This window comes from Plutella xylostella, chromosome Z, assembly GCF_932276165.1.
Source record: "Plutella xylostella chromosome Z, ilPluXylo3.1, whole genome shotgun sequence".
Classification (NCBI taxonomy): domain Eukaryota; kingdom Metazoa; phylum Arthropoda; class Insecta; order Lepidoptera; family Plutellidae; genus Plutella; species Plutella xylostella.
The window spans coordinates 13,857,535-13,885,269 of NC_064012.1; the positions used below are offsets into that span (position 1 = coordinate 13,857,535).

Here is a 27,735-nt window from a genome sequence, read left to right on the forward strand (position 1 = left end):
TTTATCTACCTTTATCCCTCAATTATATCTACTGACGATAATACGCGTCAAATAAAAGCAATCATTTTCTCATAAGACATTTTTATTTCAATATATAACTTTATATATCCAATAAACTTAGGATTGATTTTCACCACGGCACAAATCGCTGTTTAGATAATACACACTTTTGTGTTAATCAAGTAGGTAGTAAAAGTTTACACTAATAATAAAAAGGACTGTCTTGTTCTCCATCTAAATACCGCGCACCATAAATTAAAAGAAAAATATTAGATTTTTTTCTTCACAATAATAACTTTAGTTAACTATAAAGCAAATACAATGTATATTGGGTTTATCGAAGATTACCCTCACCTGATAGATTTTCAAACAAGGTTTTAATAAAAATATTACATGATTTTGGAGACGTAAATTAAGTTTTTTTTGTATAAAATCCATATCTGAACTCCTACACGTTACCCAACAATTTATAATTTCAGTCCATTTTATTTTATCATATAATTTCAGTACCTAGTACAAAGAGCCACTTAACTAACTGCTCAAGTAAGGAACTTGGCATTTTATAATAGACATGATTTCATTAACCGATCGTTATGTACAATATCATATTATATACACATTAAAATCATCTTTCAGGGGTTTAACATCGCCTCTTTTCAAATAAAATCCGTTATATAAAGATACATTTAAAATAACTTCTGAGAAAATTGTTATTTAACTTAAAATAACACATTTTTTCAATATAAAATCTATGTAAAACTAGATAATACAGTTTTGACTTCATTTAAATTGATAAGTATGCTAAACGAATATCAATATGCATATTCTTAAAATTAAACATGTAAAATAAAAATACCTATCAGATGGATACTTGAACTCTGCTAGACATTTAATGATAATCCAAGACGGTTTAATAGCTGATAACAAGCGGATTTTGTGCTCTTAACATCTGTGTCACCGTAAAAGTATTTCCAAATTGTATTGAATTTCATAGCGACTGATGACCCTGCATTTACAAATAATTCATATAAGTAAATAGGTTTACAAATATATTATGCAGAGAATTTCGAGTAGATAAAACATAAAACTCTTCATTCTAAAATAGAAGAATGCTAACAATATCGATCCAACAGTATTCTAATAAAACAGATGCGGTTAAAAATATAGTCAATAAATTAAAAATATAATTGTAGACTACAATTTACAAGAAATAATACCAAAAACATATTACTGTAATTTGTATAATTACAAAGTAGACAGCCGGGAAGAACTACTCTATTAAATGACATTCCATCGCGATGTTTCAATACTGCATTTATCTAACATAGTTGTGAGTAAAATATGTATCAAAAGATGTTATTATGCGATCATTCATATAAGAAATAAGCCCCCTCATCTCACAAAATCCGGATGTTAACACTTAAATCATCATCGGCGATAATTATTTATCTATATTCATCTCCAGACTAAAAATATGTACGCTCTAATAAAAACCTGTGATGACTAATATTAGTAATGTCAGACCTTTTAAATAAATAACATTTTGCTACCATCGGCGCATCGTTACTCAAGAGTACATTGAAATATAGCATCAAATAATTTTATATGTATGTAAAATAAAACTATATATAATACACAGCATTAATGGTGTGACAAAAAATATGTTGAGGTAAAAATTAATGCATTGGGATTTTTAAAAAATCATTACAAAATCAACATGCACAATAGTGAGTTAGTATAAATATTGTATGTATACACATATAGGCTTCTTACAATTCTTGAGAAATTTCTACACTGACAATCCTACACATTTTATAAAAGAGTTGCTCGTAAACGGGCTCATAGAAAATGATCAAGAAATACTTTAAACGGTCCCTGAAAACGGTTACATTTAGGAATTGGCCTTTTAACCACCATAGTTACACTTATACACCGATATTTATGTAGACATTTATCGTGATTATAAATTGCATGTATTAAAAACATTACATACATAGAACAATTAATTTCCACTATATTTAGTGCATCCTAGAGCGACGTTGCTTGGTCCGGGACGGTTGCCCGCGTGTGGTTGGACACTTAGTTGAAGAGCACAGAGTTGGGGTCTTCATTGTCCATCTGCTTCACGTGACGGAGTACATCCTTCTTGGTGATCACGCCGAGCAGACGACTGCAGATTGAAAGAGAATATTATTGTTAACAACGTTTGAACATGTCTGAAATGAGAGGGGGAAGGAGCACTCTGCATAACATTATGTAGCTTGAGACTGTAGATTTAAACCAATATCTGCCTCAGCTAGGGATCAACACCGCCGTGTTGAGTGCACCTTTCAGTTATTTGTTAACTTATTACTTCGTATTAAAAAAACTATTACTTTCATAGAGCTTTTGAGTGTGATTTCATATTCCTAAACTCATTAATCTTTCACCTATGACTCTTTAAACGGTTTTCACTGGGGTGGATACTTATTTTTTATTTTATAACGCGAAATAGGCAGACTGCGTTTTAGGCACCCAGCGATTAAAGGGTAGATGCCACTTTCGCCAGAATTCCATTCCTAATTCTAGGAATGGATGGCTTTATTACAAAATAATCAACACTCACCCATTATGCGTGACCAGCACCTGCCTGAGGCCGAGCTTGCGGAACATGTCCACCACGGTCTCCATGGGGGTCTGGTCGGTCACCGTGATGGGAGCCATGTCCAGTATGATGTGGAGCATGAGCGGCGGCGGCGCGGGCGTGGCCGGGGCGAAGCCGTTCCCGGCGAATACCGCCAGGGACTGCGAGGTCACGCCGTCGACTGTGCGCCGCCCGTTCGCTGGAATGGTGTATGGTGATTTGTTAGGGGAGTGATTCAGAAGGTGTAGCAGCTCAAGCTTGGGGCGCGATGGGTTCTGATGATGATGATGTTGTGTCTGAAGGCTTGTATCACAAAGTGAGAACAATTTAATTGTCGGTAAAATATTATATCGTTGCTGCACAAACAACACCACTTTTCATTTCCACCTATACATTATTACTCAAAATTGATGGCGCTTGACTTCAGCCCTTTGCTTACCAGCGGATATTGAAAATAAGTAAGTACATCAGTGTTCACTACGTTCCTAGATTCCTACCATATAAAAACCTTACCTATAGCGAGGTTCAGATCACGACGCAGCACGAAGCCGACCAGATACTGCGACTCCTTGGACACCACCACCGGGTAGCCGTTGTGCTCCGTCTCCTTCAGAAGAGTCTCCACGTCTTCCACCGTCATGGAGTCCTGTGTGATGACGGCTAGGGTTTCGTTGCGTCTGCGGGCAAGGCAGCGGGGTTGGTAAATATTGTGTTTTGTATACAGAATATTTGTCTTTTATTGGGCACCGAATTTACAAAACAGATAAAAATATGTATGGTAACAAATGAACAATACAGGGCGCAGTCAGAAGAATGTGGAATGAGTGAATGTGAAAATATATTAAGCAAATAAAAACATATTTGAGCACATAGCAACAATACAAGAGACAGTAATATAAATAGGCAAACTATGAATGTGTGGCGGACTCCTAGCCACTAGTTCAAACGAAGATCAACAGATGGCGCTCGGAACGCAATACAGAGAAGATGTATGGGAACTACGCAAATTACTATGAAAATCCTACATCGCGCATTCGAAGTTTCTCACCTACTCTGCAATATATATAAATCCCCAACGCTAACCGTTGGGCAGCTGCCCGCCAGGCCACACCACCCGGCCTGGTCGGAGGATCCTCCCTTTGCATGGGGATGCTCCAACACCTCCAGCATCTCCATACTGGTGACCCCGTAAAGAACATCAGCGCAGCCTTCTGAAGACCCGCAGAGCAGCCTCCACGCCATCTTCCATCGACTTTCTCTCCTCACCTCATCAGCCGTGCAGCAGAACTCTCAGTAAGCAGCCCCTGGAGCCAACCAGCCAGCATCCGGTCTCAAAGGGCATCATGACCACCAGCATGCAGCGAACGCACAGGCCTGGTCACACCCTCGACCCACACCAGCAACTTGGCACAGCACCACTGCACTTCGGCCGGTCAGCAAGCAGAGCCATCCTCTCCTGGTCGACGCAGCACTCTGCCACCATGCTCCACTGCAGGCTCATCCCGACTCACCGTGGACATCGCCACTGCAGCATCACCCCGACTCACTGGGGACTCCTCACCGCACTCACAGTCCCGACTCACTGCGGACTACGCGGCACTGGCTGGCAATCAAGACTCTCGGCTGCACTGAAGACTATCGCCCTCCGGTCTCGGTGGGGGAGTGATGTGGCGGACTCCTAGCCACTAGTTCAGACGAAGATCAACAGATGGCGCTCGGAACGCAATACAGAGAAGATGTATGGGAACTACGCAAATTACTATGAAAATCCTACATCGCGCATTCGAAGTTTCTCACCTACTCTGCAATATATATAAATCCCCAACGCTAACCGTTGGGCAGCTGCCCGCCAGGCCACACCACCCGGCCTGGTCGGAGGATCCTCCCTTTGCATGGGGATGCTCCAACACCTCCAGCATCTCCATAAATGTGAAAAGTTCTGATGTCGCTCGCACGCTGTTAAAATGGAATCCAGCTCAGTAACTTACAGGACAACAAAAGCGCATGCGATTTCAGATAACTTTCCGCCTTGACAAAGAAAGTTCATAACTGATTAGCAATGTGACACAATACGTAATTATTACAAGTTTTACGCAGCGCAGACACTAGTACACACCAATTATGATATAAAAGATATTATACGTTTTTCTCGCAAGTGTCGCTTAGCCAAATAGTTTCTGTAGGAAGTCCAAGGCAAACATCGATCAAAAACATGAAAATTTTTCAGCTTGGCAACATTTTCCATATCATTTTTATAACGCACGGGACATAGTAAACATTGAAAATACACAAAAACGAGGGCAAATTATAGGATTAATTAGCAAAGCACTCTCACTCAGAATTATCCTCGCTTTAGCAACTATGTTAATATGTGTAAATGTAAATCGCAGAGAGCTATGTGCACTGATAAAATGAGAACCATGATAGATGTGAAAATTAACAAGGGCAGATTCAGGCAGGTAATATTACTGCAATGGTCATGATAATGGACAACATTTCAAAAAAACTAAAGCCCATAAATCGAAAACCATTTCGAGATTTAGCTCTAAAGGCCAAAAAAAAATGTTTTGGTATTTTTTGGATGTATCATTTTCGGGAAAATCATAAAATAGTAAAAAAGTGCTGATGACGTCATGCATCAGGTGCGATGAATTTTGATGATCAAAGCTTTTAGATTTAAAAACAAAGTAACTGACACTTTCATTTTTTGATTGACGTTGACGTTTTATCGTGACGTTGTTTTTTATTTGGGTCATTTTTATAAATTCTGTTCTGACATTTTCTGACTATTTTTTTTACTTATTATATAAAATGGTTAGTACGTATTAAGAGATGACCTCTACATAATATGTCCCAGAGCATGCCACAACTGAAAAAATGCTTCTGCTTATTGTTTTACATGATAAGTAGGTACTTTGTATCATCAGAAATATCAATGTCATTTAAAAATGACCCATTTGTTGGTTGGCATGTAAACAAAGTTTAAATGTCACTTGTCAGTGTCATTTATGTTTTTTTTCGAGAATAAGGCAATAGACAAAAATTAAAATTGAGCCTAATATGTGATGTCACTTCCGGTTTTAAAATAATTAACTTTAAAGTTAAAAATAACATGCAAAAATTAATGTATATACAAAATAAAAAAATACGGGTCCTCTAATTTTCTATAAACTTTCCGAATAGCTAATAAAAATATAGGGTAAAGAAAATGAAATGTTGTCCATTTCGCTATTAAATGTAATGTAATGAGATAAGCCACCACATTCGCAATTAAATGACAATAACGTAAGTCGCTAAGAGCTGTTTATTCTAAAACATAATTATAATATTATGTATCACCTTATAGAAGTGTTATAAAATCAAAAATAAGGTTATTAAATATTACTGTTATTTGAAAATGATCGCTGATGATAAAGCTTATGATAAACAAATTAGAGCCATAAGATACTGGCAGAGATGAGAAAAGCTGATAATTGTGTTGCTAAGCTTTCAAAAGGAAAACCAAATTCTAGGAGTTAATTTGAGGAAATCTTAGCCAGTCTTAGTTTTACTAAGAAATTGGTCTGTTGAGAAAATCCAGCCCAGAGACAAACCCTTATTTCTTATTTACCTGTTTAATTAACGGTTTGTTTTCCTAAGATTCAGACAGATAGATAATGTTTCTTAGAAACTGTTAGATGTCTACAAATGATACTGATGTCATGGTCAAATCTCGATAAAGATTTCATCATAGAATAATTAGGGGATTATAGAAAATAAATACCCAGACTAGTTAAGTAATTTCCATCAAATAGGATTTATTATACAACCATAATCTTTCAGATACCTTCCTAAGACTAAGGATATCGTTAAATCGATGCCTTTGACCACTTTCAGGTAACCGTATAAATTCAAGTAACAAGTACATAGAGCTCTGAAATGTAAGTTTAGTAGCTTCGCAAGCAAATGATAAATGTACAGTCTATAATCATCTAAAACAACTACAGCCAACAAATGACCACAACACTCCGTCTAATAACATCCAGCGTGCTTTTAAAGGCAGTTTGGGTATCTTATTGATATATTTTAAAAATAAATAATACAATAATCCCACTAATATTATAAAGGCGAAAGTTTGTGAGTATGTGTGTATGTTTGTTACTTTTTCACGTCGAAACAACAGAACCAATTGAAATGAAATTTGGTATGGAGTAAGCTGACACAGTTGAACACTTAGGCTACTTTTTATCGCAGAATTCCCACGGGAAAACTTTAGGGTAGCAAGGAAGCTCCCGGCAACTGCTATTAAAAATTAAGATACTCACTTAGGCTGCATAACATCGGCGGCCAGCGACGTGTGCTGGAACTCGTCCTTGCTATCCAAGAAGGGGTATCCGTTGAGCGCGATGTGAGCGTCGTATATGCCCTGCCTACCCAGCGCGTCGCCTACCCACTTGGAGGCCATCGCGGCGGCCATTAGGGGCACGATGTAGCGCACTCCGCCCGTCAGCTCGAACATTATCACGACCAGGGATACTGGAATTAAAGGAAATATAATTCGTTAGTTTAGGGTTCTATTCCATTCTTTTCTATTCTCTGTGGGGTATAATTACACGAACCTTGCTCTCCTAAACGGAACTATGTGCATATGACAAAACTGTTTTTCTAAGCTTGGAAGTTTATAGTTGCGGTGATGTTGTTTGTACGGTACGATTTTATGTTTCTCTTATTTTATACGGTACCAACTTGTTTGATGGTTAAAAAGTAACTGTGTATCACAATTCAAATATTTAAATCAGGCTAACAAGGGTTACTGCAACTGTCTCACTATTCGTAGATCAGGGAACAGCCAGACCCCCATTCCATCGAGCCTCAGTGTGAAACAGTCATCACAAGTTCCACATCTGTCCACACTCTACCCCACTTGCCACATCTGACCTGTCATCCGCGTCACGCCGCCGAGCACGGCCGCGGCGCCCACCATGGCGTACAGCCCCGGCGTGATGCAGTCGTCTCCCGTGGAACACTCGCCGGAGAACAGCCAGATCTTCGGGTAGTTGTAGGCCAGTTGTTCCACTCCTGTGGGGTAGGGGTTGAAGGGTTATTTTCTGTTTGGTTATATAACAAAAAAATAACAGATATAGCCCGCGCAAAACTGAAAATATTTTGTCATATATATGCCTAGACTATCAATAAAGTTAAGAATGTAAGTAATAAATGTATTCTATAGACATTTCACAATTAGAGTTTACAAATGTAGCACTTCATTCCCTTACTGCGTCGGTACAAAAACTTACCAAACGTTTAAAGCGAACAGTTGTTTGTTTATCTTGCTATAACAACTTGTTAAGAAACTCTCAATCCCAAAAGCACCAAAAAACACACTAACCTTAAACTAACACTTATATTTCTCTATCAACACACTCACCAATCCCCACAATCCGCCCAGCAATGGCTCCCAGCGCCAGACTCGGTATGAACAGGCCACACGGCACCTTGATGCCGAAGGTGAAGACCGTCATGACCAGCTTCATGACCAACGCCAACATGAGCAGCCACACCGCCTGGTAGACACCGGGCCCGGCCGCGGCTTTCTCGATGGCTTTGTTCACGTCGGTGAAATTGCGGTTGTAGTCACTGGGGTAGAATGGAATAGAATATTCTTTATTTAGCACCATTAAAGAAAATAGGCCAGCAGTTAGAAAACAAATAGGCTATAAAAAAGAAATAGTACAAAAAGGCGGCTTTATTGCTTGTAAATGGGTATGGTTAGGAAAGTTGATTTAGGTGTATTTAAAAAAAAAAACAAGGAAATTGTAACTTTCGTATTCCACAAGCTTTGCAAATGAACTCTGCTTAGACTTAAAAGGGAATGGAAGACCATGCTAAAAAGTAGGTTTTCAGTTAGAAAGATGTTTAAAATCCTATAGCTCCAAAGTCTTGTTTCCTGCAACACTTTTGACATGATGAGTTTAGGAAAACGAAGCTCTTTTGAAACTGATGCGACACACATTGGTTCCATTCGAGTTAAAAGGGGTTGATAAAAGAGCAAAGGATAAAAGAGAAAATACAATAACGTTACAAAAACAAACTCACCACAGCGGATCCGAGTTGCTAATCCCGCACTGGTTAAACAGCAGATAGATCAGCTGGCTGGTGTTCATGCGGGTGTACGGGTTCGGGTAGGCAACAATGGCCGTCACTAGCGTCACCACCAACACCTCGGTCACGGGGTACTGGCCGAGCTTTGAGAACTTGCGGTAGCGGCACCAGTAGATGTTGGCTTTTATGAAGATCGTCGCTATGAAGCCCTGTGGAGGTTGAGGGGTTTGTTATTGGAGGAAATTACTAGGTTAATAAGACAGTATATCTAGCACGGGGCGCAAGACGCTCTCGACAAGAATAGACATAAACTTATAAGTGGTGCTCACTCACATCTGGCGGCCTCAAGATCGAGCGCGACGGAAAACTTTAGATACAAATGGTTTTACGCATCTTTTACGCCCTGTGCTAAGTATGCAGATAGTGGTTGGAAGGCCGAAAACATTAGGGTAATCTTAAGTAGAGCCGTATGTCTAACAGTGGACAATTGTTAGGTGACAACGCCATAAATGCAGCGTTGTAATCGGTGGAACACACATAAACGTCGATAACTGACCCGTGCAGCGGAAACTGAAATGCGACATTGAATTCGTAATGTATTGGAGCTCCGTAAAAAGGTCATTCTTTTCAATTCCGATGTTCGATTCACTACGAATTCACTGCCGCTTTGTAAACGCTGACCTTTCATGAATACGGCACTACATTGTTTGAAGCGTGGCGTGGGATAGCGATTTTTTTTTTTAGAAAAATGTCTATCACATTTTTGATGTGTGGGTTGCTCTTGCGGTATTGTGGAAATAGGGATTTTTATTAAATGCTGGTAGCGTATTGTTGATGTTTATTTTCGTGAAAAGGTGCCATTCCCAAGAGGGCGTTCAAAGTTAATCTACGATTTAGGTAAATTTTGATAACTGATAATTAAGAAACTAGAAATACCGAGGCATATAACTGTTCAAATTCTCAATTACGACTATCTCCTACTGAAATTTCAGTAACTAGCGTTTCCGGAAAGCTTCATACCCTAGAAAGCTACCGCAAAACGTATCGAGTATTTGTCGGAAATTCGACCTTTGATTCTATTATTTACTAACAGAGCACCTGGTCAATCAACTGGTGGTTGACGCATGCGCCCTGAGCGTCCACGCATGCGTTAAATTACTAGTTTAAAATCAAAACTTCGCAGTCTAAGCCTAATCTTATTTATAGTTCGGCAATCGCAAAGCTCGCCGGTTATCCAACCCTTGTGCTTTGGAAATCGAAGTTACGTGATCTCGGAAAGGCGCGAAAGTAAATTCATTCGTTTTCAAATGAAGTTAGCTTACTGGCTGATAGCTTGCATCGTTGTTTATCATTTCCATTATTTGATAATCCAAATGTTTCCTACCTTACGTGAGAGTGAACTGGAAGATTTACCCAAACATGTTTTCTATATGTAAGCGGGATTACCGCATAATACTCTTACACTATCTTAAATTCTCTCTATAAAGTAGAAATGTTCAAGTGTAGATTTCCTTATGTGTAATATTAATAACTTAAAAATCACTTTAAAAAGAACTCTTGTTGCACTTTACATAACTATTTTAATGTTAACGCACTTTTCGCGTCGTTACTTTTTCAATTAAAACCAAAACAAACGCCAAAAAATATAACAAACAAAAAATGCACAAAATTTGTATTCCGAACCTGCTGTGATTGCGAAAATACACGGATCAAACCGCAACAACGTTTCACTTCCACGAACTACGAGCAACCCACGGCAAAACATTGAACCTAAAAACAAACAAACAAATACATCATCCAAATAACAAAAAGCAAACTCACCCCAATAATCCCCAATCCGACAAACGGCAGCAGCTCAAAGAAGATCCACGGCTTGTTGTACTCCACAAAGAACAGAACCGAATGCTCATTTCCGAATGGGTTGATGGACCTCAAGATGAAGGCGGCTATCAGGGCGCAGAAGAACGACCTCCAGAGGGTCTTCAGCGGGAAGTAGTACGAGACCTGGGCAGGAAGGCGGGAGTGAAGGTGAGCATTTAGTGTTAAAATAACTTAAAACAGTGTTTGGAATCAAAATTTGACTGTTTTATTAGGCGTTTGGCTGCTAAATGCTGAAAAAATATGTTAACCACTGTCTAAGCTTTTGTGGTAAGCCCTTTTGCGTTTAAACGCTTTGTTTAGTGGTGGGTAGAAATACGGATGTATGAAAAATATTGACGAACTTTTTTCATAACATAGTTAACAGATGATGCGTCAGTCCGCATGGTGCTATTGTAGATACTCTCTGGGGTAGGTAGAGACGCATTTCTGCATCCAGTTTTGACAAGTTTTATGCCAGCCCCATTGTACTAGTATTCTACTTAAGAGAAAAACACACCAAAAAACAACCATCGAATAATTTAACCGCTGGCGCGTCACCGTAGCCGTGACCACGTGAATATAGGATTATTTTTTATAGTTTTCACTATTACACATATCATTCTATGGTCTGTTTTTTTATCTCAGATACTAAATTGACAAATTCTGAACGGTTCATCAACAGTCGATTGTCTTGCCTTTAGAACGATACGCCACTTAATCGCGAGACAATCTACTGTAGATGAACCGTTCAGAATCTGTCAATTTAGTATCTGAAATTAAGGGCGTCTTGCACAACAAAGTTAAATAAAATTAAATTGTTTGTCTCTTGCTCTGACAGTATAATGTCAGAGCAAGAGGTCATAGATTTAATTTTGATTAACTTTGTTGTGCAGGACACCCTAAAAAACAGACTTTAGTAAGTAACATGATGATGATGAAATCCTGTTATCCCTCATCAGGGACATAGGGCTCGAAGAAAGGAAACTAGTTTAGTAACATACCTCCTCCAAACTGAACAGCACTCCTCCGATGGGGGCCCCGAAGGCGACCGACACGCCGGCGGCGGCCGCGGCCGACAGGATCTCGCGCTTCTTGGCCTCGTTGCGACCGTACTTCGGGAATAGGTAGGACAGGATGTTGCCTGTGGACAAGAGGGAATAGTTAATATTATTGTTGTTGAGGATACTTACAGGAGCAGATGGTTTTGCGTTAAAGATGAACGACATTAGTAGCACTTTGTCCAATAAAGTTTCCATTTAACAATAGGATATATAGTTACTTACTGTATTATGCATTTTTACAATCAATAGTACTTGTACACATTAATAACTTGTCCAAAGTATCAACCATGACTTGATACATTCGTGGTAGGCAGTGAAGTTTTATTTTGATTAGGTACAAAATGCAAGATGCAGTTTAGTGCATTTGACATGATGAGCAAAATTATGGATATAAATATACATGCTGGTAAATGCATGTCCTTAATTCTAACTGGTGCAATATTATTTCAATGCAATAGGGTCAACTTTAAAGACTGAAGCGAATTTATGTCTCTCACAACCCTTGCAAGCAAATAATGCTACAATTTGGATTCGAACACTTTAAATAATTACTATAAAATGGTAGCAAAACATTACCGAGACAGCTAGCAATGTGCACCATGGGTCCCTCCTTCCCGAGCGACAGGCCCGACGACACCGACAGGATCAGCCCCACCGACTTGATGATCAGCGTCCACTTGCCCAGGTAGCCCCTGCGGAGGGGAGAAATGGTTAGATATGGAAGTATTGGGGGGATTGAATGAATACACTTTAAGATATCGCTCTAACTAAGCGATAAAGCCGCCTATTGTTCATTGTTGCTAGTTTATAAGTATTGTATGTATGTTTTTAAACAACCGTAAACAGAGCGTTAGGGACTAATAAAGCTAACTAATAACCAAAAAAGCCTAAATTACTCGCTCGGGGCTCAACCAGGGAAATGATTCGCTCCCCTCATCACCCCAACTTAGAATAAGCGACTCAAAACTCACAAAATCACGCTCATTTGCCTTCACCATTAGATAGATAGATAGATAGAATGGGTTCCGCTCATCTCGCATAATCTTTATTGACCAAAACTCATTTCGCATAACTCGTATGGTCTAAACTTTTTTGGCCGAACCATCACTTTGCCAAGACTTATGTGGCATAAGGCTCGTTTCGTCTAAAACTCTTTAGGCACAATCTTTAAACACCTAAGTTTCGTTTGCTCAAATTTATGTTCGTCTATACCTATGTATAATGTTGTTTCTCCTAATGTTATCTTAATAAATAATATATTAAGTATGTAGTAAATGTACAAATTGTGGTATTTTTCTCCTACATCCCGAAAATCACGATATTGTATGATAAAAAAATCGAAAGTTAACGACCAATATAATTATTACAAACCCCATGAGATCGAAACCTAAAAATAGGTGCGACGACGAGCAAAGCGAGGAGGAGCGTGTTAGGTGCACATGTTCATCAAAACCAAAGCGGAGCGCAGCGAAGCGGAGCGGAGCGTTTTCCAAACAGCGGAAACAATACAAGGCACCAGTTTGCGCTATTTAGGGAGACGCTCCGTCAAAGTTAAAGCCAAACGAATATTATAACTTTGTATAAACCTATGCCATATCATTATTAGGCTATTCAAGATTTGGCCATACCATTATTAGGCTAAACAATGTTATGCGAAATAACTTTTTACTAAACGAGATTTATGCCATAAGATTTTCGGCGTAACGAGACTTTGACCAAACGTTACTATGCAATAAGAGATTAGGCAAATAAATCTTATGCCAAAAAAGGTAGAACCAGATAGAATACACTTTATTTGTACACCAAAACAGAATAATAAAATTAACAAAATGTAACTTAATTAGGGTACAAAAGGCGGTCTTATCATTATTTATATTCTTTAGTGCACATCATCATCATTCATTCATCACATCATCATTGGCCACAGCATCTATATAGATGGTTGTTGTAGCGCTCGTGGGTTATGTGTTACGAACGGCCGCACCGTCGTTGATGGCTGTGTAGTTCAATAGCAGCACAACATTTTTTGCCACAATATACAAAGTAACAATGTTCAACCAGGCGGGCTTAATGCTAAAAGCAATTTCTGCCAGTCAACCTGCAGGAGGTACAGAGAGTGAGTTACCCGGCTATCATGAAATCAAAGAACTCACCTGATAATAAACCCGCTCAGTATCGTCTTGATCTCCGGTATACCAGACCCGCACGCATACGGCGCGAACATCCGCACCAGCGACGCGGACAGGGCGGCGAACACCAGCGCCCAGGCCACGTAGACTAGGTAGCTGATGATGTAGGCGCCGGCGCCCTCGCGAGACTCGCCGAACACTTGCGCCCAGGTCATCCACTGCGGGGGGGTAGGTGGGGGTTAGTGGGTGGTAGAGATGTAATTATGTGTACTATGGAGTCGGAAACATTGAGAATTGGTGTCTTTCCGGCGAAGATTGCAGTAAATTTGTATCTATTATGTCATGGGGACTAAACCAAGGCGACCGAATGGCGTAGTGGTTAGTGACCCTGACTACTGAGCCGAAGGTCCCGGGTTCGATTCCCAGCTGGGGCAGATATTTATTTAAACACAGATATTTGTTCGATGCGTTCGAATGCACCTCTGCCTACCCCGCAAGGGATTACATTAGTACAAGGTATGAGCTTTCTTTTATTATCTTTGTTATATTGTGCAAGTCATAATATTATGTTTATCTTTGTATGAAATGAAGTATATGGAACTTGCCACATTAGTTTGCATTATTTGTAGATAATCAATCAAGACATACCCACTAGGGGTGGTGGGTACACTAAGTTTTTTACATATTCAAGTTCAAACACTACAAAAAGCACAAACCTGCGAGCAGTTCCCATGATCAAAAGTAGTCTCATTGGACCAGCAGCACTGCTCTCTGTTGAACCAGAACGCCTGCGGGCATATCCCGAACTTGAGGTCCGTCATCCAGGAGGCCCCGATGTCGATGACCCCGGCCACCACGCCCGTGCAGACTCCCACTAGCAGCACGCACACCCAGCCCGACCACGCGTCGTGGGCTCCCTGGGGATGAGAAAGGAAGGATTGGTTAGAGCTGGTGTTTCAGCGAGCTAAACGGGGAAAGTTTACAGGGAATAGTAGGGTAAAAAGTAGTGGATATGTTAATGCAGTGTGTCATCTTTCCAGCCGTTTTCTTGTTAAAGAGTAACAGACATCCATAATTTGCTTTTGTGAAAGCTTTTGCAATTTTAATATTAGTTGGGATTTGAAGGTTTTTTTTTACGAGTATTTAGAAATGCATCTCCCATTTTCAGCTCAATTGAACAGGTCAGCTTATATTCAGCTGTGGCCAATTACAGCCTTACGATGATGATGATCAGCTCAATACACACTTAATCAGAGATTTACAATAATTATTGGGATAGTAATAAATGAACATACCTTGATAAGGTTCCACAGCGAGTCTCCGCGCTTCTTGACAATGTGCCGGTGATGCATGCGGTCCCGGGCGATGTCCCGCTGCCAGTCGATGGTGTGGAAGTCCTCATACTGACCGATGCCGGGGATCTCGTCTGTGTTGCCTGTAATATGGGTTTCATATTAAATATTGTTCAATGAAAATAGGAATACTAAATTTTTTAAGCTTTAAAAAGCTACTGTGGGGCTATAAAATACATGTGTGACTAGCTTGTGCAATTATTGAGAGTAATTACAGAAAGAGTCTGAGAGAAACACAGTTTTTTTTGTACAGGCAGGCCAATATTAATTATTTAATTAATCTTAAAATTATTTACCTCCATTTTACATTTTACTAACATTCTACACCTTTTCCTGCATGAATCATATTAAATTAATTATGTTCACTGAATAATGAGTTATTACTGAGTTTACTCAGAGTTTCCCACACAATGCAAACCAATCAAGTGTAATCTGTGTCCTATCATACCTACTTACACTAATTTCAGGCGTCATTCAACTAGCTTTGTGCGGAAATGTCTACTTATATCTCATCAATCACGTGATTGCTGAATTTACATAAACTATGTATACGTATGTACATAGTTTGATCTGAATAAGGACCATTTTTTAAAGAATAACTTGGACTTTTAGCGTCGAACTCACCTTGCATGGCGGAAAATATCACTGCGTCCCCTGAAACCAAACAAAATATCTGTTATCACTTGTAAACCACTGAAAGTACATTTTTGAAACACCATCTAAATGTTTACCTCTAGATTCTTCACAGAAACATAACACTAGGCATTAATATTACACGGCAACGGTAAAATTGCACTATTAGAAGTAAGCAGAATATAGAAAAGGCGACATTGAAGTGAGAATGTAGAAATAATTAATAAAAATAAAAGTAGAAGATGATCGAAAGAATAGAAACTCTAGGAAGCGAAGGAAGCCGCATCATCTGTTGAATTGAATCTGTCAAAGTGACAGCTGACACTTGTCGGTCGGCCTTGCGCATACGCAACGTCAAACTTGCAATAATGTTGCTAGATGAAATAAATATGGTAAATTGGTAATAAAAATACCAACATGTGCAACTATTCGTTTTTCTAATTGTTCCAAAGCCAAACACATGCTATGGTTTGAAGATGTGTTTGAAGAGGGGTTTTCATGATAAGAGTAGGTATGCTACCTCAACGGTTTCAAACGATACAATAACTAGTGGTACATGTAAGTGTCAACACAAGTAAATAATTATATTAGGTACCTACTTAAATTAAAACTTAAATGACTAAACATAAAGGTACTTTGTTTACTTTATGAGATTGATTACATTAAATTATTCAATTTTACAGCTGAAAAGCGCTTGGAATATGACTTTTGTGTAAGCAATATGTTAGCTTATTTATCAAAACCTTTTATACCATCGTGGTCCACCAAAGGCTCTGAATCATCTTCCATCATTTTGCACAATTAAAATAAAATTAGAATATACACAATACGAACAACATGTTTTCGATATCACATTAAACATTACTATTAATTGTATCAACCTATCGCATATAAGTAATAGTTGTTTATCTAATCAAATTGAATGTTTATCTATCAAAATTAAGCCTCTATACTCGATTTATTGTCTGAATGAAAATCGTACATTTCGTGCATTCGGAATACGCTATACCTACTCAAAGTTTATTATTGAAACTTATCTTCAACTTGTAACTAAAAAATTAAACATACAATGGATGTAGTCACGTCTCATGAACTTTGGTAAGAATCAACAATCATGGATATGGAAATCACATGACTGAAGTAAAAAATATATCATAAATGGCATATGATTCCAAACTATAGCAAAACGATTCGAAAATGATTTTGCAAATAAAACGATGATGAAGGAATGCAAAAGCTATAACTATATAGGATAGGTACTAATATAGTAGGTAATGCATAATTTTAATAGCCCGAGGTTTTTGTTACGTAACATGCTCATTAACATATTATGGTAACGAATGGCGTAGGTCCTTATAGTCTTACCGTTAGAGGAACCGAAGTATTGAGCGATGAATGCTTGAAACATACAAAATATTATACCGTTATATGTGTATTTCAATATAATACACACACTTAAACCTAACAATAAAACACGAGTGTAATAACTGCGGCTGCAAATATTGTAGGTTCCTAGGTAGCAAACTTTATAAATTATCTATATTGTTATGTAATTTGATACTTCGGACTATATATGATAGATACTTATTTGGAGTATGCCATCCTTGTGGCATGGTGTCTCATATCGATACCGACTCACAAAGACGGTATTGTCATTCGATATCTTATGGACCTGACTTGCCCATCCGTTTTTAAATTATTAATGTTTTCTTGTTATAAGCGCATTGTGCATTTTCTCCAATAAATCATAAACGAAATGAGGTTATCCGTCAGTAACTAGCCAAATCTGTCCTATGACAATGAAGTGTGGCAGGGTTGGGGTGGTGGTCGAAAAAGGCCGAAGACCCAATAAAATACGAACTTTTGGGAGAGGCTTATGTCTTATGTCGAGCACGTTGGGTTGTAAGTAGGTGTTGGCTGAAAACTCTAATATCGACGAACTGCAGTAATTTACAGTAGCAAACCAAGTAATTAAGAGGAAATGCTATTGCAATCTGCAGCTTTACTATAAACAACAAAACTACTTTATACTTCAACTATTACTTTGTTTCTCGGAAACAGCGTTCACTGTAACAGGTCTGCTTGGGACGTTTAATCAAGTTGGGAGGAAACAACGTTCAGGGATTTACTAGCCTGAATTGCTTTTATAATTAACAGTAAAACATTATAAGTACATATTAATAACGTTTTCATGTTGTGTTTTTATAAATGTAGGCACGTCAAGAACACTAATTGTTTGCCAACATTAAACCAAACAAATCCCAACCAAATAACTGTCTTTAAAAAAATATCTGCCCCGTCCGGGGACCGAAGAGACCTTTGGCATCGCAGTCAGGGTGCCACCAACTACACCATCCCTAACTATAACCAAAGAGCCGGAGGTGACTCGCTGCGAGTCACCCGATTTTCGCTGAACATTTGCATTCATGTGCTAGATAGAGATAGGTCGCGAGCAGCATTGGCGTTTTGTCATGAGCACCAATGACAATGCACTTACGGTACACATCTACAATCTAGATGTGCAGGTTTCCTGACAATGTACTTAAACCCCTTGCATCTAAAGAATTCATTGGTACGGTCATGTGCAGAGAAACCTGAACCCCCTCTCATAATAACAATGCTTCTGAGAGGGGTCAGATTACTCTGCCTTATAATAATATTAATCTATCCAGACCATTTTCGGTCACAGCGACTCGCGATCTGCTAGCGAGAGCTTCGTTCATGGGCTCTCATGTGACTGACGTAGCCAATTTTTGCAGTGCCTTATACAGTACATGGCCGGATTTTAACCCACGAATGAAACCCGAGACCTTATCTATCAGGACTTATAATCACAATACTCACAATCGGCGTCCCCCGAGCTGCCCCTCCCCGGGTGCGGATGCTCGTACAGTCGGAACGTGCCGTGGCTGGTGGGCGTGGAGCCGTCGTCCCTCACGCCGGGGCTGATGTCCACCGAGTCGTCGGGGGTCGTGGAGCCGTGGCCGCGCCCGTTTGTCGCGCCCTGGTGAGACGGGGTGGTTAGGACGGAAGTTGGTAGCTGATTTGCAGAGAGGAACATTAACCCCCTTATTCATAGAAAAGTTATAGAACTGTTTTGTCCCTCTCTGTCACAGAATAAATAGTTCGTTTGTTCGTTGAGAGAGACACGGACAAAACAGTTCAATAGTTAAAACGTCCTATAACTTTTCTATGAATAAGGGGGTATGTTTATGTCGGCATTAAATCTGTGTCCGTCTCTTTCTGTTCGTATACTGTCAAAGCAAGCCAGCTGTACATTTAAGGTCGACATTGTATTAAAGTCCCTTTCTGAAACTCAGCTGCGAGACAAAAAAATCAGACGAAAAAAATTATTTTAGTCCAGCCGTGAGGACGGCGGATGGCGTCTTGGTTCTGACAAGACCTGATAGAAATGCGTGCATATGGGTCAGTCTGGCTAGACAAAACAAAGGAAGGACAGACGTTATGCAAAGTGATAAGTGTCGTGGTTAGGGCAAAAGGTCCAAAATTAGGTTTTCGAATGCCAGAGTGACTCTAAAGTTTGGAAATAAAATTAATAAGTGATATAGTAAAAGAAAAGGCATGCTTAATCATATCGATAACAATACCTATTCTATGTGCGCTTATTTAAAATATATTTTATTCATATTTAAAGTGTGTCTCCAAGGGTACATTCAACAAGGCAAAGCGCTGATTTGTTCATGATTGACAGGAAGTGAGTGAGAATTGCACCAATTTGCTGAGCGAGTCAGTGCCGAGACAGGGCATAGTCATACATTTTGTATCAAAGTCATATACAGAATTAGTTAGCTATCAGGGTGTCCACTCAGAATGCTCCAATAAATTCCCTGACTTTTCCCTGACTTTCCCTGACCGTTTCAGAAAATTTCCCTGACCAAAGATCAAAATATAAACCTAATTTGAAGACAAAATCTTGATTTTAAAGTTTTGCGTTCATTGGTTTGACACTTATTAAAACTCGATTGCGTAAAATATGTATACAGGGTCGGCAAAAATGGTATATTAAGAGGGAAGTATAGCACTTAATACACACTAACGTTCGTCAACTTTTAAATATTATCGAATCTTCATGATTTTTTAAGATATTTAAGACACAATTAATTACTAAGACGACCGAATGGCGTAGTGGTTAGTGACCCTGACTACTGAGCCGAAGGTCCCGGGTTCGATTCCCGTCTGGGACAGATGTTTGTTTAAACACAGATATTTGTTCTCGGGTCTTGGATGTGACCGTAAAATGGCAATACGCCCGCCCCCTATTACATTGGGACTAACATAACAATCTGGCGAAAAGTGGGTGCAGCAATGCACCTCTGCCTACCCCACAAGGGAGTACATTAGTACAAGGCGTGAGTGTGTGTGTGTGTGAATACTTTAAATTACTAGGTTTATAGTTTTTTTTTTCTCTAAATTTGCTATAGATTAAACTTATAGGCACCTCAAGCAACGCAATTTTTGTGATCAAAACTGCGCCGTTAAACAAAAACAATGTTTTTTTAAAGCGAAACCTACAACTCTAGAATATATTATTCTGAAGCGATTGACATCAAAATCAAAAAGATTTGTTAATATTTACTTGGTGAATAATTTTATCAAGGAAAGTACATATGTCAGTCACGAGCTGCATTTATCTCTATACTTAGCACCCGGGTCTTGGGGCATGAGTACACAAACGATAGCAAATGTTTTACTTAATACCTATTTCTCGAGGTTTCCTCTTAAGCCTTAGGCCTTAGGTCATTCTAAACAACTTTTTTGTGCGAATATTGAAAATTTCCGCAAAAAATATGCATCCGCCTTGCAGCAAGTTGCTATACTGCCTAGTTTAATATTCTGACCAAAATTAGACTGATTACCATCGAAGTAGAAATTGAAACTGAAATAGAAATTGAAACAGAACAATTTTTTTTGTATGGCTCTCTCCTGCCTGACAAAGTTGTTAGTTGTGTAAGTATTTTTTAATGAAATTTGATTAAACATGGAGTACAAAATATAATAAAGTTTGTTTTGCTCTGCTAAATTAGTAAAAAAATATATTATTGATTAATAGATGCCGCGCGGAGGCAGCGTATGCGGTCTCGCTGACGCATATAATAATTAGCGAATTGAGAACCTCCTCCTTTTTCAAAGTCAGTTAATGAGCGCGACTGCAGCGCGTCTGCACCAACAAAACGTTATTTTTTATCACAAACTTCTAAAAGTCTTTCAACTAAATTTGTTTTGATTGGTGAGATGAGTCACCCTCTTTTGCATCAATCTGTATATACGAGCCATAATTTTACCAGCTGAGTCTTGGATCTATCTAATCTTTTGGAATTCCTACAATTTTTTTTCATCTGTCATATGTTATTAATTCACGTAGATTTAAAAAACTTAATCGTATAATTATTATATAATAGTTAGCATCACTCAAAAATATTCCAAAACTAAACGAGATTATATATCATGACTTATGTATTTCACGTAAAAATAAGTATTACTAGTAAGGGAAAGTACTAAAAATTATACTAGAAAAAGGTAATTTTTCCCTGACTTTCCAGGTGGCCCATCAATTTCACTGACTTTCCCTGACCACCTAGAGCTTCCCTGACTTTTCCCTGACTTTCCAGATAGTGGACACCCTGTGTATACCTAAAATCCTTTTTTTTATGAATACCACAAATGTAGGTACATTTGTGGTATGTGGTAAAAAAGGATTTCACTGTATACAGGTCCGACCTTTGACGATGGATGTTTAAATATATAAAAAACACGCACTCACGCCTTGTACTAATGTACTCCCTTGCGGGGTAGGCAGCAATGCACCTCTGCCTACCCCGCAACGGAGTTTAAATATATATTATGGAATTATAGTAGATATCTTACAATAAAGTAGGCTACACATACAAAACATTATTTATGTATACGTAGAGTAGAGTAAAATATTCAATCTGGGTAGTGATTTTTTCAGTTCAGTTTATATTTATTTAACCTAGTTTTAATTATTCAGAATGCCGAAATGCGACATAGAGAGCCAGCAAGTGGTTGAAAGATTGCTTTTGGACTGGACAGGGCTAAATCGGACTACTATCAACTATCAAGTTCAGTGGCGATGCATAAGTTTTGTTGATAACCAATAGCTGTTCCCGCGTGTTTCGCTTCGCCGTAAAAAGTATGCCCGTGGGAATTCCAGGATAAAAAGGAGTCTATGTTCTTTCTCAGGGTCTAGACCGTATGTATACCAAATTTCATTCAAATCCGTTCAGTAATTTTGGCGTGAAAGAGTAACAGACAGACAAACACAGTCACTTTCGCATTTATAATATAAGTTAGGATAAAAACTTGATGAATAAAAACACTGTTTCAAAAATATTTCTACTAATATTTACTATAGGTAAATGCGAGAGTTTATTTGCATGTTTGTTACTATTTCACATTAAAAATTCTAAAAGGATTTTTATGAAATTTGGCATGCAGAAAGCTGATACGCTGGGTTAACATATTATAGGCTCTTTTTGCCCAGATATCCCACCGGAATCAAGGCAAAGTGAAGCCCGCGGGAAACAGCTAGTTCCAAATATTGTAAATTATCATCAGCATTGCATTTCAATTAATATTGAACAGATTTTGTACGCTAAAATGTAATATTGAAATCTAAATGAAATTGTGTTCTGACCGAAGCCACAAATTACTTGCCTAAATTAACTAATTCACTAAGCAGAGATAATATGTTTCAATTAAAATGAAACTAGTGCAGTAAACAATCAAATATAATTTTGAAACTGGTGAAATATCGTACTCAGCATGAGTGTTATGTGTTACCTATGCTTATGTTATGAGTTATGTATGTCTAAACCAGGTACTAAATTTTTTAAGTAATGCCGATAACATCTCCACCTGTAAATAGTTTAAAAGAATAGATTTCGCCAAAACATCGTTAACTGCCTAACGGAAAATAATTGGACAAATCCTTTGTTTTATTTTCCAATTCAAGAATGTCGGTTTTTCGCGATCAAAACAAAAACATAGCTGAAAATTCTTTTGTCGTTTTGTCTACTGAATTCACAAAGGATTGTTTACGCCTTGACTATGCAAATTTTTGTTAAAATATTTACAGATTTTACTTAATATAATACTTATAGATAAAGTTTGAAATTAATACATAATATTTTACACAATATGGAAAGTTCCGGCCTCCTTACGAAGCCTTGACAGCCATCTTAGGTAGAGCACCACTTACAGACAATTCTAACGCCAATAAATTAATACGTACCGCATTTAGCATAACATCGTCCACTGGGCAACACGCACGCACAAAACAGAACCACAAGGAATAATTAGCGACTGTTTATTTTTGGGATTTTCTCGTTTTTCGAGACGGAATCTTTGACGTATCCACAGGCGTGCGGCCAAGGGGAGGGGTTTGGTTCGATCAATAATGGCGCCCCGACCCCCCTGTCCCCACCCCTAGTGCACTGGCACCGACTGTAGCCATCCGTACGTGAAATATTGATGGTTTTGTTATTGCATCCTTGTGGTTCTGCGGGCGGTTGATTGAAACCCTGTCCTCACATGGAGTGTAATCATTTAAAGCAAATAGTTAGAAAGAATAGAAGTTTATAATTTCTGATTTTATTATTTAAAAGGATGATTCCATGGCTTTCTTAATAACATTCAAGGAAACCAAACTTTCAGCCGTTACATGACGAGCCTTGAGTTGCGTAGTTAAATCTTCAAAAAGTTGAGGTTTTTCGCGGGAATTTTGGGATTAAAGTAGGTTATAGCATTATTCATTACAAACATATACAACATAAAACAATAAGAACATTAGTAAGAAGTATCATAGTATGTCCGGTAAAAACATACATTTTTCTAATTTTATTAGGTACTTCGAAGCATTGTTTTATCGGATAAGAGCATTAGGAATGATAAGTATCGCGAATCGTGCATTAGCAAACTCGTTTGCACGAAATAAAATATGAAAAAGCGAGTTTTCAGTGCAAATATTGCGACACTATTCGATATTTCGTATTCAATGCCTTTTGAATAGAAATGAAAAGGTTTTTTGACATTTATTTCATAAGCACGGACTATTCAACAGTTAAATAAAAGTAATCTAGGGATTTACTTGTAGCGTAGCGTAGTCGTAGTCAGATAGTGATTGGGGTCTTTATTTATTTTAGATACAAATAAGGTATTATCTAAACCTCTAAACATTTATGTTTTAAACTTTTTCATGATACTTATGTATATCATTGCTCTAGAATACTATTGAAATTATAAATATGACGATTGTTACTAGTACCTACTGGATAGGTGAGGGCACGTTACAAGTCGAGTAATGTGGTTGTTCTGATATGTTGTTACCCTAGAAAATTCACCCTAGGGTCAATTTTGGGAAATTTATAATGTCCAAGAATTTGTCCTACACTAGTAGAATTAGTTTTTTCAATTGTAGGGTAAATTCTCAGACAGGTTTCCCAGAATCCACCCTGGGGTGAACTTTCATGGGTAATAGACCAGAATATTCGGTTAATCGATCAGTATTTCGTGGATCTTTGCTCATTGCGTAATTTCATCAACAGGTAAACCGTAAACCCGCATCGATATCGCGGCCTTTACAGTACGATAATTTAATTAACTATTTCCGAGATAGCCAGTTGAATTAATAATTAATTGATTTATGTCACCAGCAGCAGTAGTGCTCTATAGAACGGACAAGAGCCGTATTCGGGATAACTTAGCGATTTCAACACGATTGTGAATTCCACATAGATATAGTCATCAAAAAAGATATGTATACTTTGCCAGTGGACAGTGGATGATCTGGATTCTACTCTGCGCTAACGCGCTGTCAATTTTTTGACATAGCTTTTTGATTTCTTGAATCAAACGCGTTTAATTATTTTTGTAATGGATTTATTTATATCCGCTTAGCTTATCTCCTGACGAATGATATAGCACCACTTCAATAAAGCTGGGTTCTATTCATAAAAAATATTATTTAACCCACAAATCTTTCACCTGACTTATTTATCTCTTTAGTTGCCTGTACATAGATGCACGAGACAGACGTCACCTAGCTCCTCCTTATTATAAATCGAAGTTAGTAGTTAGTTCTGGTTTAAACCCACTTTAAAATACCGATTAGCATGAATTTTCTATAACCGCTTTTAAACCAGTATCTTTAGCTTTATGTTTGAGTGTAGTTGCTGTACTGTAGCTTCACTATAGCTTTGGGAAGGCAGAGATGCGTTGAATATGGTAAATTAAACTGTGGTTTGGACATTAGCCATGTTTATTGAATATGTTATTTTAGTACTATTCTCATTAACACAGCAATATTTAAATGACCTGTTCAATTAAATAAGAATGACTTTTTAGAAGCCGTTATTATGTAATATTTTGGTTTTGTCACATCAATTATCTTATACATGCAAACGAAAAATTATATTGAATAATATATTGACATGAAATTATGTTGCATTTTTTTGGTAATTAGGTAAATAATTTTTTTGCAGATTGCGGCTCATGGTACAAGACATAAAAAGGGGACAAAATAAGGACAATAAATATACCATAACATACATACATGCTTTAAAATAACTTGATTTCCCAATAGAGAAAATGTACCTGTGGCATCGGAGTGGGCTAATAGGATAGGTTTCTGTGCTAATTTTAAACAGCAACACATATGCAAAATACTTTCTATTTCACAACACTGTCAAGGTGAGTATTGGCTGCATTTAAACAACTATACTGCAACATTAATGCATGCAGTGTAAAGGTTGATTCACACACATTGGTGAAGTCAGAAGGTTGATTCCACTACAGTGATATTATTAAAAACATTTTCTATTAACGACACTATCAGTATTGTGACAAAAATTACATTGTTAACCGCTCACTAAACCAGACACAATAGATTTTTAATTGTTTCAGATTTCTCGGGACTCAACTTAACCACTCATGTTAAGTGAATGAATTTATAGAAAATGTTTGAAAGAATAACACCACTGTGGCAGTACTCAATAATGAGTGTGTATCAACCTTAATAATACCCCTAATCCCAGCTGACACAGCAGCTATCACATTAATCTAAGGCTAAAAACTATTTTTCCCAGTTTTTCAGCATAAACTACTAATGAATTGTAAATAAGGAAATAAGTAAATATTTAACACATGTGGGATTTGAATCTTTTTATGACCATGATACAAAATATAATATTATTAAATAACAGAATCATCAAGATTGTTTTCCTTTATTCAATGGAACAAGGACTCATGATTTATGATATGAATGAAATTACTACATCTATGATAAAGTAATACTATGACATATTCATACAGCAATATCTTGGAATACATAAGTATATTTATATCTCAAATGCTTACATGGAGAGTCGTTTCATCAACCTCTTCCTGATAAACAATAACAGATAAATAATTAATAATGTTTCACATCTACAAACTATTTTATTTCATTCATTGAAACGTTACAAAGTTCCTTTTAATACAGGTGATCCATGGCAACGGCACATATAGGGGAAGTGTCTTAAATACTGAAAGAGTATTTTACTGAAAGGAGACCCATTTTAATTTTAATTTTGCTGTACATAGGGCATAGTGGTACATCCTGTGGGACATCCTGGATTTCAATTGAACTGTTTTTTAATGTAATCTACTTCCAAAGAGGAAAAGGATCAATGGAATAGATCAATATAGATAATTGTTTTATGTATACAATTTATTGTTGGGTGTAAGTGTGTGTGAAATAAATACCTTTTTGTAGACTGATTGATATGTAGTGCTCATTTTCGGAGTTGACGACTTCAGTGGGAATCGTTCCATGGCATATAATTATCTGAAACATATAAAGTATATTTTTTAAAACTCTGTCATACTGCTAATATTATTGTTAGGCAACATTTCATTTCCTTTCACGAATCCTGGTCTTTCATTTTTATTTTATCTAACCATTGTGAAGGTTTACATTTTAGCACCACGGTGTAGTATAAAATAAGTAAATGGATCCATACGTATCGATGTGCGGATCATTAGAATAGGAAGTAATAGATATAAATAACTACGAAGGAAGTGGTATTATTGTGACGCCCCCATCTACCTAGTTACACGTTTACAAATCATAACAAAACTAGCAAACTTACGAAATTTACGACTATACCAGTTTCATGGAAGCTTAATCTATACATATAGGTACCTAATTAATCCATATATCTTGTAGAATTCGTTAAGGTGTAGAAATGAAACCAAACAAAAACTTGTTTGTATTTCTAGATGACATTCAAATTATTGTGACTAACCTATTAATATTCCAACATTGTAGGCCTGGCGACACCGTAGATTATTGATCACTAATCCGGTACTTAAATCAGTATTTAAAGAAGATAAATTTGTAAAAACGGTGTATTTTCGTTAATTTAATTAGTAAATTCTTCAAGAAACGAATATTTGATTAGTGTTGAAAAGAAAAGGTATTTACGGGGTTGCCATCTTATAAATAATTTCTACCTACCATGGCCACGGCTACCACAAATAGTAGTAGAAAATTATTTTTGTTATAAAACAATAATCGATTTGGCATTTTCATGAATATTTTTTTATGTTGATCCCTTGTTATGTTTTTTGTTATAGCAACGTTGATTCATATTTATTTAGATTGAGACGGGTCGAGATTTTTATTGATAAAATTATGTCACAGTCGCATCCAAGTGCCAGCATATTAAATACCTACCTATAACCCATGTAGGTGTAATACGCTTATAGAAGAAGTAAATAAGCCCAATCTCCTTATTTTTTATTTCCCTGAATCTGGTTTGGTAAAATTATTTTTCCGTGTGAACAGTTTATAACTTTGTGCAGAGATAGCATTGTCCACATTATAGCTTTTTTTTCAAGTAAAGGTCTGGCAACCCTAACTATGTTTTTTTATTGGTTCACTTCACAGGTTAACAACAAGAATATCGAATGTCAGA

General features: G+C 37.6%; 1 protein-coding gene across 6 annotated transcripts; it reads right to left on the minus strand.

Annotated features, from left to right (window-relative positions):
* Nucleotides 1-64: 64 nt before the first annotated feature.
* Nucleotides 65-27,253, minus strand: LOC105386483 (H(+)/Cl(-) exchange transporter 3). 6 transcript variants are annotated; one of them, XM_048632499.1, is made up of 19 exons: nt 27,064-27,253; nt 26,522-26,603; nt 26,135-26,161; nt 18,584-18,743; nt 17,105-17,137; nt 15,731-15,760; nt 15,050-15,189; nt 14,471-14,671; nt 13,779-13,972; nt 12,202-12,317; nt 11,566-11,705; nt 10,526-10,708; nt 8,699-8,913; nt 8,031-8,239; nt 7,541-7,681; nt 6,928-7,138; nt 3,137-3,300; nt 2,606-2,822; nt 65-2,170 (listed from the first exon to the last, which is right to left on the minus strand). In XM_048632499.1, the coding sequence occupies exons 2-19, from the start codon at nt 26,588-26,590 to the stop codon at nt 2,080-2,082; spliced, it is 2,541 nt and encodes an 846-aa protein (XP_048488456.1). In that variant the 5' UTR covers nt 26,591-26,603; nt 27,064-27,253; the 3' UTR covers nt 65-2,079. The 6 variants fall into 6 exon arrangements, with proteins under 6 accessions (XP_048488456.1, XP_048488457.1, XP_048488458.1 ...); XM_048632500.1 differs by lacking the exon at nt 26,135-26,161 and having other exon boundaries at nt 27,064-27,252; XM_048632501.1 differs by lacking the exon at nt 17,105-17,137 and having other exon boundaries at nt 27,064-27,252.
* Between the last annotated feature and the right edge of the window lie 482 nt (nt 27,254-27,735).